Source organism: Oncorhynchus mykiss, chromosome 14, assembly GCF_057628025.1.
Source record: "Oncorhynchus mykiss isolate SJ-2025 chromosome 14, ASM5762802v1, whole genome shotgun sequence".
Lineage (NCBI taxonomy): Eukaryota > Metazoa > Chordata > Actinopteri > Salmoniformes > Salmonidae > Oncorhynchus > Oncorhynchus mykiss.
Genome location: NC_143035.1, coordinates 30,414,425 through 30,428,086, shown reverse-complemented (window position 1 = coordinate 30,428,086; position 13,662 = coordinate 30,414,425). Strand labels below are relative to the sequence as shown.

General features: G+C 43.1%; 1 protein-coding gene across 2 annotated transcripts in view; it reads left to right on the top strand.

Annotated features, from left to right (window-relative positions):
- The first annotated feature begins 10,267 nt into the window (after positions 1–10,267).
- The window catches only part of LOC110487772 (actin-binding LIM protein 3), a 125,036-nt gene continuing 121,641 nt past the window's right edge, over positions 10,268–13,662 (top strand). Inside the window, exon 1 of one of the 2 annotated variants that reach the window (XM_090198112.1) lies at positions 10,268–10,840. In XM_090198112.1, coding sequence (XP_090054238.1) covers positions 10,828–10,840 — 13 coding nt within the window. In that variant the 5' untranslated portion in view covers positions 10,268–10,827. The remainder of the gene's footprint in view (positions 10,841–13,662) is intronic. The other variant, XM_090198111.1, reaches the window with a different exon arrangement.

The following is a 13,662-nucleotide window of genomic DNA, read 5'->3' as shown; positions in this document are numbered from 1 at the left end:
TGCAGCAGAGGCAACTCTTGGTCTTCCTTTCCTGTGTCGGTCCTCATGAAAGCCAGTTTGATCATAACTCTTGATTATTTTTGCGACTGCACTTAAAGAACCATTCAGTTCTTGAATTGTTCCAGATTGACTGACCTTCATGTCTTAAAGTAATGATGGACTGTCGTTTCTCATTGCTTATTTGAGCTGTTCTTGCCTTAATATGAACTTGGTATTTTACAAAATAGAGCTATCTTCTGTATACCACCCCTACCTTGTCACAACACAACTGACTGGCTCAAACATTAAGAATTAGAATTAGAGAAACTCCACAAATGTACTTTTAACAAAGCTCACCTGTTAATTAAAATGCATTCCAGGTGACTACCTCATGAAGCTGGTTGAGAGAATGCCAAGCATGTGCAAAGTTGTCATCAAGGCAAAGGGTGGCTGCATTGAAGAATATCAAATATAACATATATTTAGATTTTTTGGTTACTACATGATTCCATATGTGTTATTTCAAATGTTGATGTCTGCAATATTATTAAACTATGCAGAAAATAGTGAAAATAAAGAAAAACCCTGGAATGAGTAGGTGTGTGCAAACTTTTGACTGGTACTGTATATGATTTGGGATTGCCGGTCTGATAGGAGGGTTAGTGGGTTAAGATGATGTCAACTTTGACAAGGTGTACAGCAGGGATGTCTTGTGCCCATGGAAATTGTAGGGCAGTTGAACTTTTGTGGCTCTGAGAGGCTGAAAAAGGACAGAGAGACAGAGCGAGGGAAAGAGAGAGGTGAGATTAAGAGGTTAGATGAAGAGAGAAAGAGGAAGAGTGTGAGAGGGAGAGAGAGAGAGAGAGAGAGGCTCCTCTCTACATCCCTCTATTGTCTTGTTTCCTCTTTGCTCTGTCATGGATTTATCTTTCTCTCTCTGCTCCACTCAGAACAAAACACAACACGGTCCAGACTCTGTCAGGTTACTGTTACTATAGGTTAACACAACACAGTCCAGACTCTGTCATGTTACTGTTACTATAGGTTAACACAACACAGTCCAGACTCTGTCATGTTACTGTTACTATAGGTTAACACAACACAGTCCAGACTCTGTCATGTTACTGTTACTATAGGTTAACACAACACAGTCCAGACTCTGTCATGTTACTGTTACTATAGGTTAACACAACACAGTCCAGACTCTGTCATGTTACTGTTACTATAGGTTAACACAACACAGTCCAGACTCTGTCATGTTACTGTTACTATAGGTTAACACAACACAGTCCAGACTCTGTCATGTTACTGTTACTATAGGTTAACACAACACAGTCCAGACTCTGTCATGTTACTGTTACTATAGGTTAACACAACACAGTCCAGACTCTGTCATGTTGATGTTACTATAGGTTAACACAACACAGTCCAGACTCTGTCATGTTACTGTTACTATAGGTCCAGACTCTGTCATGTTACTGTTACTATAGGTTAACACAACACAGTCCAGACTCTGTCATGTTACTGTTACTATAGGTTAACACAACACAGTCCAGACTCTGTCATGTTGATGTTACTATAGGTTAACACAACACAGTCCAGACTCTGTCATGTTGATGTTACTATAGGTTAACACAACACAGTCCAGACTCTGTCATGTTGATGTTACTATAGGTTAACACAACACAGTCCAGACTCTGTCATGTTGATGTTACTATAGGTTAACACAACACAGTCCAGACTCTGTCATGTTACTGTTACTATAGGTTAACACAACACAGTCCAGACTCTGTCATGTTACTGTTACTACAGGTTAACACAACACAGTCCAGACTCTGTCATGTTGATGTTACTATAGGTTAACACAACACAGTCCAGACTCTGTCATGTTACTGTTACTACAGGTTAACACAACACAGTCCAGACTCTGTCATGTTGATGTTACTATAGGTTAACACAACACAGTCCAGACTCTGTCATGTTGATGTTACTATAGGTTAACACAACACAGTCCAGACTCTGTCATGTTACTGTTACTATAGGTTAACACAACACAGTCCAGACTCTGTCATGTTACTGTTACTATAGGTTAACACAACACAGTCCAGACTCTGTCATGTTACTGTTACTACAGGTTAACACAACACAGTCCAGACTCTGTCATGTTGATGTTACTACAGGTTAACACAACACAGTCCAGACTCTGTCATGTTGATGTTACTATAGGTTAACACAACACAGTCCAGACTCTGTCATGTTACTGTTACTATAGGTTAACACAACACAGTCCAGACTCTGTCATGTTACTGTTACTACAGGTTAACACAACACAGTCCAGACTCTGTCATGTTACTGTTACTATAGGTTAACACAACACAGTCCAGACTCTGTCATGTTGATGTTACTATAGGTTAACACAACAAAGTCCAGACTCTGTCATGTTACTGTTACTATAGGTTAACACAACACAGTCCAGACTCTGTCATGTTGATGTTACTATAGGTTAACACAACACAGTCCAGACTCTGTCAGGTTACTGTTACTATAGGTTAACACAACACAGTCCAGACTCTGTCAGGTTACTGTTACTATAGGTTAACACAACACAGTCCAGACTCTGTCATGTTACTGTTACTATAGGTTAACACAACACAGTCCAGACTCTGTCATGTTACTGTTACTATAGGTTAACACAACACAGTCCAGACTCTGTCATGTTACTGTTACTATAGGTTAACACAACACAGTCCAGACTCTGTCATGTTACTGTTACTATAGGTTAACTCAACACAGTCCAGACTCTGTCATGTTACTGTTACTATAGGTTAACACAACACAGTCCAGACTCTGTCATGTTACTGTTACTATAGGTTAACACAACACAGTCCAGACTCTGTCATGTTACTGTTACTACAGGTTAACACAACACAGTCCAGACTCTGTCATGTTGATGTTACTATAGGTTAACACAACACAGTCCAGACTCTGTCAGGTTACTGTTACTATAGGTTAACACAACACAGTCCAGACTCTGTCATGTTGATGTTACTATAGGTTAACACAACACAGTCCAGACTCTGTCATGTTACTGTTACTATAGGTTAACACAACACAGTCCAGACTCTGTCATGTTGATGTTACTATAGGTTAACACAACACAGTCCAGACTCTGTCATGTTACTGTTACTATAGGTTAACACAACACAGTCCAGACTCTGTCATGTTGATGTTACTATAGGTTAACACAACACAGTCCAGACTCTGTCATGTTGATGTTACTATAGGTTAACACAACACAGTCCAGACTCTGTCAGGTTACTGTTACTATAGGTTAACACAACACAGTCCAGACTCTGTCATGTTACTGTTACTATAGGTCCAGACTCTGTCATGTTACTGTTACTATAGGTTAACACAACACAGTCCAGACTCTGTCATGTTGATGTTACTATAGGTTAACACAACACAATCCAGACTCTGTCATGTTACTGTTACTATAGGTTAACACAACACAGTCCAGACTCTGTCATGTTGATGTTACTATAGGTTAACACAACACAGTCCAGACTCTGTCATGTTACTGTTACTATAGGTTAACACAACACAGTCCAGACTCTGTCATGTTACTGTTACTATAGGTCCAGACTCTGTCATGTTACTGTTACTATAGGTTAACACAACACAGTCCAGACTCTGTCATGTTGATGTTACTATAGGTTAACACAACACAGTCCAGACTCTGTCATGTTACTGTTACTATAGGTTAACACAACACAGTCCAGACTCTGTCATGTTGATGTTACTATAGGTTAACACAACACAGTCCAGACTCTGTCATGTTACTGTTACTATAGGTTAACACAACACAGTCCAGACTCTGTCATGTTACTGTTACTATAGGTCCAGACTCTGTCATGTTACTGTTACTATAGGTTAACACAGACACACACACACATAACTTTGCTTTTGTGAAATTTCAGGACATTTTGGGGAGTAAAAATGTTTGTCCATTAAAATTCACATTTTGCTAACCCCTTACCCAACCCCTTACCCAACCCCTTACCCAACCCCTTACCCAACCCCTTACCCAACCCCTTACCCAACCCCTTACCCAACCCATAACCTTTAAGAAGAAGAAAAAGACCACTGTTTCTTTGTAAAACGCAGAGTAGGTGAACGGATCATCTCCCCATGTGTACTTCCCACCATGAAGCATGGAGGAGGAGGTGTGATCGTGTGGGGGTGCTTTACTGGTGACACTATCAGTGATTTATTTAGAATTCAAGGCACACTTAACCAGCATGGCTACCACAGCATTCTGCAGCGATACGCCATCCCATCTGGTTTGCACTTAGTTGGACTATCATTCATTTTTCAACAGGACAATGACCCAACACACCTCCAGGCTGTGTAAGTGTTATTTGACCGAGAAGGAGAGTGATGGAGTGCTGCATCAGATTACCTGGCCTCCATAATCACCCGACCTCAAACCAATAGAGATGGTTTGGGATGAGTTGGACCTCAGAGTGATGGAAAAGCAGCCAACAAGTGCTCAGCATATGTGAGAACTCCTTCAAAACTGTTGGAAAAGCATTCCAGGTCAAGCTGGTTGAGAGAATGCCAAGAGCGTGCAAAGCTGTCATCAAGGCAAAGGGTGGCTACTTTGAAGAATCTAAAATAAAAGATATATATTTGAGTTGTTAAGTTAAACACTTTTTTGGTTACTACATGATTCCGTATGTGTTATTTCATGTCTTCACTATTATTCTACAATGTAGATAATAAAGAAAAACCCTTGAATCAGCAGGTGTCCAAACTATAATGATTCACTGAACTAGATTACCTTCATCACATTCCAACCTGTATTATCTTAACTCTGGAGATCATGACTAAGGACTTCAATAGCCCAGTCATATAACCCAGCAAAGTGGAAGACTTTAGCCTCCAAGAACATTTTGAATTTTGGGTGAATTGAATGAATGTGTAATTGTGTTCAGGAGTGTGTGTGAGTGTGTTTTTAACTATATTTATTGGGACCAGAAGTCACCAAAAGAATAGTTAACGAACAAGCATTCGACCAACGTCTGACATTTTGATATTTCCCATAAGGTCAAATGCTATTTCTAGGGGGTTTAGGGTTAAGGTTAGAATTAGTGTCAGGGTTTAGCCAATAAGTAAAAACCTTGTAGCCCGCAGGTAGAAAAATCCTGATAAAAATAAACATTGGCTATGCATGGCCTGTCTGCAACAAACTTGAAACATTGTATCAAGTATTAAGTTGGGTCCAGCCAGATGCTCCTGCTAGCAACCTTGCAACACTGTCACACTGTTGGTAATAATTGGACCATGGGGCAGCGTAAGTAGCGTTCCACATATTTTAATGAATAAAGTGAAACTTAAGCAAATACAAAACAATAAATGAACTGTGACGACAATTCCGTGCTAACAGGTAACTAAACATAAACAATATCCCATCACCCACAGGTGGGAAAAATGCTACTTAAGTACTTAAGTATGATCCCCAATTAGAGACAACGATAACCAACTGCCTCTAATTGGGAATCATACAAATCATCAACATAGAAAATCAAACCTAGAACTCCACATAGAAAATATAAACTATAACAAAAAACCCTAGTCACGCCCTGATCTACTCTACCATAGAAAATACAGGTTTCCTATGATCAGGACGTGACAAACACTATATAAAATATTCTGGACCCTCAGAGTTTCCTGGACAGTTTTCACCGGTGTAGAGCTTTACATTTTCTTCTGCTTTCTGCTGAGTGGTTATCAAAAGGGAGAGAGCTGGATATATATTTCAAATGGGCGATGTTGAGGAACTGTTGTCATTCTCAATAGATGTAAAAACAGAATTTGTTTACTTTCTGTTTGAGGAGGAGAAAACATTACATTGAGAAGCTTCACAGTGATAATGAGTTAAGACAATCAGGAATACTATCAGATCCCCAAATGGGCACATCTATAGGCCTACATTTGTGCAAAGGCCAGATAGCCTAAGCCTACTTCTATGTGTAATCAGGGGTTTGTCCTTACTCAAGATTGACAGGAGCGCTCCAAACAAAAGATAATGAATAAATTGACAACTCATATGTGGAATTAAATAAACCCAAACTTTTTTTCTCACAAGTGTAGTCTAGGTTGTGAGCTTCGCAAACAACGTGTCCACTCCAACAATGAGAATGGTAAGGCTGTAATAATAATATATTGAATGCATTAACAGAAATGACCGGAACCAAACAAACATTGTAGACGAGAAATGATGGAAATGAACAGTAAATGTACTACTGGTGATACTGGTGTGCCACCCCCGTGGCCTCAGCAATGGATTAGTCCACTGAGACAGGAGTGAATCAGACCGGTGTCTCGTGTACCATATGTATTTGTTATATGTTTACCACTGCTCGACTAAAAACAAATATTGGTCAACCAACCGGTCGACATGTCGACTAAATGGGGTCAGCACTATTAGGGTTAGAATTAGGTTTAAGGTTAGGAGCTACGGTTGGTTTAAGGATTAGGAGATAGGGTTAGGGTGAAGGTTAGGTTTTGGGGTTAGGGTTAAGGTTAGGGTAAGGTTTAGGGAAAACAGGATTTTGAATGAGACTGAATTGTGTCCCCCCCCAAGGTCAGCTATACAAGACTGTGTGTGTACGTGTAGGACGTGCTGTGAAGTATGCTCTTGTGTCAAGCCTACATTGTGCCCATTGTCTTCTGAACTGAAAAACAGGAAAGTCCTCTTCATGAGGGTACCGGCATATTCTCCTCGCCAGTGTGTATACGGGATAATAAACGAGGGGCTATGCGTTCTGTGGACAATAATCCACAACGTGGAAGCATTATTTTCCATAGAATGCATAGAGTCCTGAGTTGATTATTCTTCTCATACCACTGCTATAATTTAACACATTTGCCGCTATAAATATGTTGACTACAGGTAGAAATGCACTGAGGTAGCTGGCTAGCAAGTTTACTATAGCTACACAGTTTCCCCCCGTATTCATCTGAATGAGAGATGATGAGAAACCTCCAGTAGGGTTTGCATATCTCTGCATGTTAAGTGGCATTGAAAGGGAAGCTCTTCCATCTGGATACAACATCACGACATGCACTACCCTACATCAAATCAAATCAACATTTATTGGTCACATGCACATGGTTAGCAGATGTTACTGTGAAAGAAGCGAAATGCTTGTGATTCTAGTTCCGACAGTGCAGCAATATCTAATAAGTAATCTAACAATTTCCCAACAAATACCTAATACACACAAATCTAAGTAAAGGAATGGAATAAGAATATATACATATAAATATATGGATGAGCAATGACTGACCGGCATAGGCAAGATGCAGTAGATGGTATAAAATACAGTATATTCATATGGGATGAGTAATGCAAGATATGTAAACATCATTATTTAAGTGGCATTAATAAAGTGACTAGTGATCCATTGTTAGAGTGGCCAATGATTTCAAGTCTGTATGTAGGCAGCAGTCTCTCTGTGTTAGTGATGGCTGTTTAACAGTCTGATGGCCTTGTGATAGAGGGTATTTTTCAGTCTCTCGGTCCCAGCTTTGTTGCACATGTACTGACCTCGCCTTCTGGATGATAGTGATGTGAACAGGCATTGGTTCCGGTGGTTGTTGTCCTTGATTATCTTTTTGGCCTTCCTGTGACATCGGGTGCAGTAGGTGTCCTGGATGGCAGGTAGTTTGCTTCCGGTGATGCGTTGTGCAGACCCCACCACACACACTCTGAGAGCCCTGCGGTTGTGGGCAGTGCAGTTGCCGTACCAGGCGGTGACGGACATGGAAGTGTTTGGGTCATTTTTTTGGCTGCCTCTCCCTTTACCCAGGAGTTTTACCGAGGTACAGTGGGCTCCCAAATCAAATCCTACTCAGGGCCCCCACATAGCTTCAGTTGTTTTAATCTGTCAGGGCCCCCCCATAGCTTCAGTTGTTTTGATCTGTCAGGGCCCCCCCATAGCTTCAGTTGTTTTAATCTGTCAGGGCCCCCACATAGCTTCAGTTGTTTTAATCTGTCAGGGCCCCCACATAGCTTCAGTTGTTTTAATCTGTCAGGGCCCCCCCATAGCTTCAGTTGTTTTGTTCTGTCAGGGCCCCCACATAACTTCAGTTGTTTTAATCTGTCAGGGCCCCCACATAACTTCAGTTGTTTTGATCTGTCAGGGCCCCCACATAACTTCAGTTGTTTTGATCTGTCAGGGCCCCCCCATAGCTTCAGTTGTTTTGATCTGTCAGGGCCCCCACATAGCTTCAGTTGTTTTAATCTGTCAGGGCCCCCACATAGCTTCAGTTGTTTTAATCTGTCAGGGCCCCCCCATAGCTTCAGTTGTTTTGATCTGTCAGGGCCCCCACATAACTTCAGTTGTTTTGATCTGTCAGGGCCCCCCCATAGCTTCAGTTGTTTTAATCTGTCAGGGCCCCCCCATAGCTTCAGTTGTTTTGAGCTGTCAGGGCCCCCACATAACTTCAGTTGTTTTGATCTGTCAGGCCCCCCCATAGCTTCAGTTGTTTTGATCTGTCAGGGCCCCCACATAACTTCAGTTGTTTTGATCTGTCAGGGCCCCCACATAACTTCAGTTGTTTTGATCTGTCAGGGCCCCCCCATAGCTTCAGTTGTTTTAATCTGTCAGGGCCCCCCCATAGCTTCAGTTGTTTTAATCTGTCAGGGCCCCCCCATAGCTTCAGTTGTTTTGAGCTGTCAGGGCCCCCACATAACTTCAGTTGTTTTGATCTGTCAGGCCCCCCCATAGCTTCAGTTGTTTTGATCTGTCAGGGCCCCCACATAACTTCAGTTGTTTTGATCTGTCAGGGCCCCCACATAACTTCAGTTGTTTTGATCTGTCAGGGCCCCCCCATAGCTTCAGTTGTTTTGAGCTGTCAGGGCCCCCCCATACCTTCAGTTGTTTTGATCTGTAAGGGCCCCCACATAACTTCAGTTGTTTTGATCTGTCAGGGCCCCCACATAACTTCAGTTGTTTTGATCTGTCAGGGCCCCCCCATAGCTTCAGTTGTTTTGATCTGTCAGGGCCCCCCCATAGCTTCAGTTGTTTTGATCTGTCAGGGCCCCCACATAACTTCAGTTGTTTTGATCTGTCAGGGCCCCCCCATAGCTTCAGTTGTTTTGATCTGTCAGGGCCCCCACATAGCTTCAGTTGTTTTGATCTGTCAGGGCCCCCACATAGCTTCAGTTGTTTTGATCTGTCAGGGCCCCCACATAGCTTCAGTTGTTTTGATCTGTAAGCATCAGTAAACAAAAAAAAAAAGATTTGATTTGAACTAGTCTCATCTCTTCATGTGGCTCCAAATAGTAGGTTCAAAACAGTAGGTTCAAAACAGTAAGTTTAAAGGATCACTAATGTCCTGCAGGTGGCGACAATGTCATGAGGAGCGCAGCCCTCGCAGCTCCAATCAATCTCTGTACAAGCATGAAAACTAGGTGATTGGTGTCAGTAATACCATACCTGTATACATGAACCCATTCTGTTATGTGTGTTATAGACATCAAATTGATGGGAATCTCATTCATGATGCTCACTTCATCGTATCATCATAAAGTGAAAATAAAACTGTTTTTTTATTTGCATATTTGATTAAAAACGAGGGAATGAACCTTTGTAATGACAGTTGTTTGGTTGAGTTTTATGAGCCCTATTGTTTGTCAGTGTTGGTGAGTAGTGAACTACATGAAGTTAAACTACTAATGAATCTACTTTTAGTGGTAGTTGAAATCAATTCTAATCTTGGTAGTGATTTCAGTAGTTAATTGCTTTTTTGCCATGTAGAAGTATAGCTAACTACAGGAACTACATACGTTTTTTTGAAAAAATTTAATAAATTATGGGTGAAGTATAGACAAGAATCTGCTTTCTTTTTCGGTATCAGACATCCATACTTCTCAATTGAAAAATATTTTTTTGTGTGTGTTTAATAGGCTAAAATGCACATTTGATTAAAATCTGACCCCATATGGATCTGTTGATCTTGCAATTTGTAGTTTATGAAATTTTAGATATAGATAATATATATTTTTAACTTTTTCAAGGTAAACTATATTTGTGTAGCTTTAGTTGTATGTTAACTTCTTCAAGTGTGAAGTGATTGGTAGGTTGGTAAACTATGATTTCAGAGTAGCTTCCCCAACGCTGTTGTGTGTTATCTAGACTAATAAAGGGAACGATCCAATGAATATATTAGTGTGCACCATAAAATACCTCCGGAAGAGGGCGGTGTCATCCCTGGTAATCATCCGTGGAGTTTAAATCCCAAACCGCAGGTGCGCCTGCTCTCCCCTCTCCCTTGACCTCAGAAAAAAACACGGTGATCGTTCGCTCCACCGTTTGCTCGCGTGCCACACCGAACCTGCGCGCTGTGCTTCCGTGACGTCGCTCCATTGGAGCCTGTGGTTGGAGCGCGAGTTATTTTCACGTATCTACTGGGAGAGAGAGGAGAGCGAGCGCACGGCGGTGCCAGCCATGGTCAGCGCTTTGAGAGAACACTGAAATCAACCGGGAGGGACAACATCCTAGACATGGAATGCGACTGTGCAACATTGTGTCTTTCCTGGCTGTCTGACATTATTTTTCTGCTCAACCATTGAAAAGGAGGAGGTTTGTCGTTTACGTATTGGATTCCAGAGGACTGGGAACACCCCGGTCTCTATTTCTCTTTCCGTTTCTCCCCCTCGGGTTGAAAAGTCACCAGAGTGGAAGGATATTTCGCTTTATTGGAATTATAGCTGCTCTGAAGATGATATCCGGTGTTTTCTGGGAACATTGTCTTGGATGAGAACCTGTGAGCATCATGAGTACCAATGGTGAGTTCATTCCTCTGCGCCTCTCGTCTGTTCTCCGTTACTTTGAAGCTCCCCGCTCTTCTCTAGTTAACTCTGAAGCGTCGCTCTCAGAGGAGGATACACAGATAAAACAATGTTATACAACAATAGAGAATAGACAGATTTAGTAGCGTTCAATGGAAAATAAACTACAAAATGTGCTTTCAATTCAAGATTTGATTAACATACTGTCTGTTTTCATTCACTCTGTATTCATTGGAAGTTATTCTCACAGAGCAGAGAGAAAGACAACAACGTTTCTCTGTTCCTCTCTCTCCCCCTCACTTCAACGATTCATCAATGCTTTTTATTAGCTCATCCTTGGTAGTATTTATTGAATAAATGTCTTAAATTAGGTGACTGAGTGAGAGGATGGAGTACTGTGTGGGGGTTGTGTGGTATGTTGTTGTGGTTATGTAAAGGGTTAGGGGTCAAGGTAAGGGACTTGTGTACTCAGTGATCTTAGACTTCCTCCAGTAGCTGTTTCTCCCTGCCATGTCAGGGCTTCTGTGTGTCTGTCTGGATGGCAAACTGCATCTCTACAAAATAGTTCACATCATTTGATGTTAGAAATGTGCAGTTTGTCTTCTTAATTTCGTAAACAATCTATTCCCCCGGCTTATTATCATAATCATCTTCCTATTCATCATCATCAGACTTAGACATCACATACATCCACAAACGTGTTGTCTCCATAGCAGAGTTGCAAAGCTCATTGCAACCAGCCCCTGTAGGCCCTAGTCCAGCTCTACACCAAGACTGAACAGATCAGCCCCTGTCAACCCTAGTCCAGCTCTACACCAAGACCGGACAGATCAGCCCTAGTCCAGCTCTACACCAAGACCGGACAGATCAGCCCCTGTCAGCCCTAGTCCAGCTCTACGCCAAGACCGGACAGATCAGCCCTAGTCCAGCTCTACACCAAGACTGGACAGATCAGCCCTAGTCCAGCTCTACACCAAGACCGGACAGATCAGCCCTAGTCCAGCTCTACACCAAGACTGAACAGATCAGCCCCTGTCAGCCCTAGTCCAGTTCTACACCAAGACCGGACAGATCAGCCCCTGTCAGCCCTAGTCCAGCTCTACACCAAGACTGAACAGATCAGCCCCTGTCAGCCCTAGTCCAGCTCTACACCAAGACCGGACAGATCAGCCCCTGTCAGCCCTAGTCCAGCTCTACACCAAGACCGGACAGATCAGCCCTAGTCCAGCTCTACATCAAGACTGGACAGATCAGCCCTAGTCCAGCTCTACGCAAGACTGGACAGATCAGCCCTAGTCCAGCTCTACGCCAAGACCGGACAGATCAGCCCCTGTCAGCCCTAGTCCAGCTCTACACCAAGACCGGACAGATCAGCCCCTGTCAGCCCTAGTCCAGCTCTACACCAAGACTGAACAGATCAGCCCCTGTCAGCCCTAGTCCAGCTCTACACCAAGACTGAACAGATCAGCCCCTGTCAGCCCTAGTCCAGCTCTACACCAAGACCGGACAGATCAGCCCTAGTCCAGCTCTACACCAAGACTGAACAGATCAGCCCCTGTCAGCCCTAGTCCAGCTCTACGCCAAGACTGAACAGATCAGACCCTGTCAGGCCTAGTCCAGCTCTACACCAAGACCGGACAGATCAGCCCTAGTCCAGCTCTACACCAAGACCGGACAGATCAGCCCTAGTCCAGCTCTACACCAAGACTGAACAGATCAGCCCCTGTCAGCCCTAGTCCAGCTCTACACCAAGACCGGACAGATCAGCCCCTGTCAACCCTAGTCCAGCTCTACACCAAGACTGAACAGATCAGCCCCTGTCAGCCCTAGTCCAGCTCTACGCCAAGACCGGACAGATCAGCCCCAGTTCAGCAATACATCAAGACTGGACAGATCAGCCCCAGTCCAGCTCTACACCAAGACTGGACAGATCAGCCCCAGTCCAGCTCTACACCAAGACTGGACAGATCAGCCCCAGTTCAGCACTACATCAAGACTGGACAGATCAAAAAAAATCAAAATCAAATTTATTTATATAGCCCTTCGTACATCAGCTGATATCTCAAAGTGCTGTACAGAAACCCAGCCTAAAACCCCAAAGAGCAAGCAATGCAGGTGTAGAAGCACGGTGGCTAGGAAAAACTCCCTAGAAAGGCCAAAACCTAGGAAGAAACCTAGAGAGGAACCAGGCTATGTGGGGTGGCCAGTCCTCTTCTGGCTGTGCCGGGTGGAGATTATAACAAAACATGGTCAAGATGTTCAAATGTTCATAAATGACCAACATGGTCGAATAATAATAAGGCAGAATAGTTGAAACTGGAGCAGCAGCACAGTCAGGTGGACTGGGGACAGCAAGGAGTCATCATGTCAGGTATTCCTGGGGCATGGTCCTAGGGCTCAGGTCCTCCGAGAGAGAGAAAGAAAGAGAGAATTAGAGAGAGCATAAGTGGGATGGCCAGTCCTCTTCCGGCTGTGCCAGGTGGAGATTATAACAGAACATGGCCAAGATGTTCAAATGTTCATAAATGACCAGCATTTAGAGAGAAAGAGAGAAGGAGGAGAGAATTAGAGAACGCACACTTAGATTCACACAGGACACCAAATAGGACAGGAGAAGTACTCCAGATATAACAAACTGACCCTAGCCCCCCGACACATAAACTACTGCAGCATAAATACTGGAGGCTGAGACAGGAGGGGTCAGGAGACACTGTGGCCCACTCCGAGGACACCCCCGGACTGAAAGACTGAACAGATCAGCCCCTGTCAGCCCTAGTCCAGCTCTACGCCAAGACCGGACAGATCAGCCCCAGTTCAGC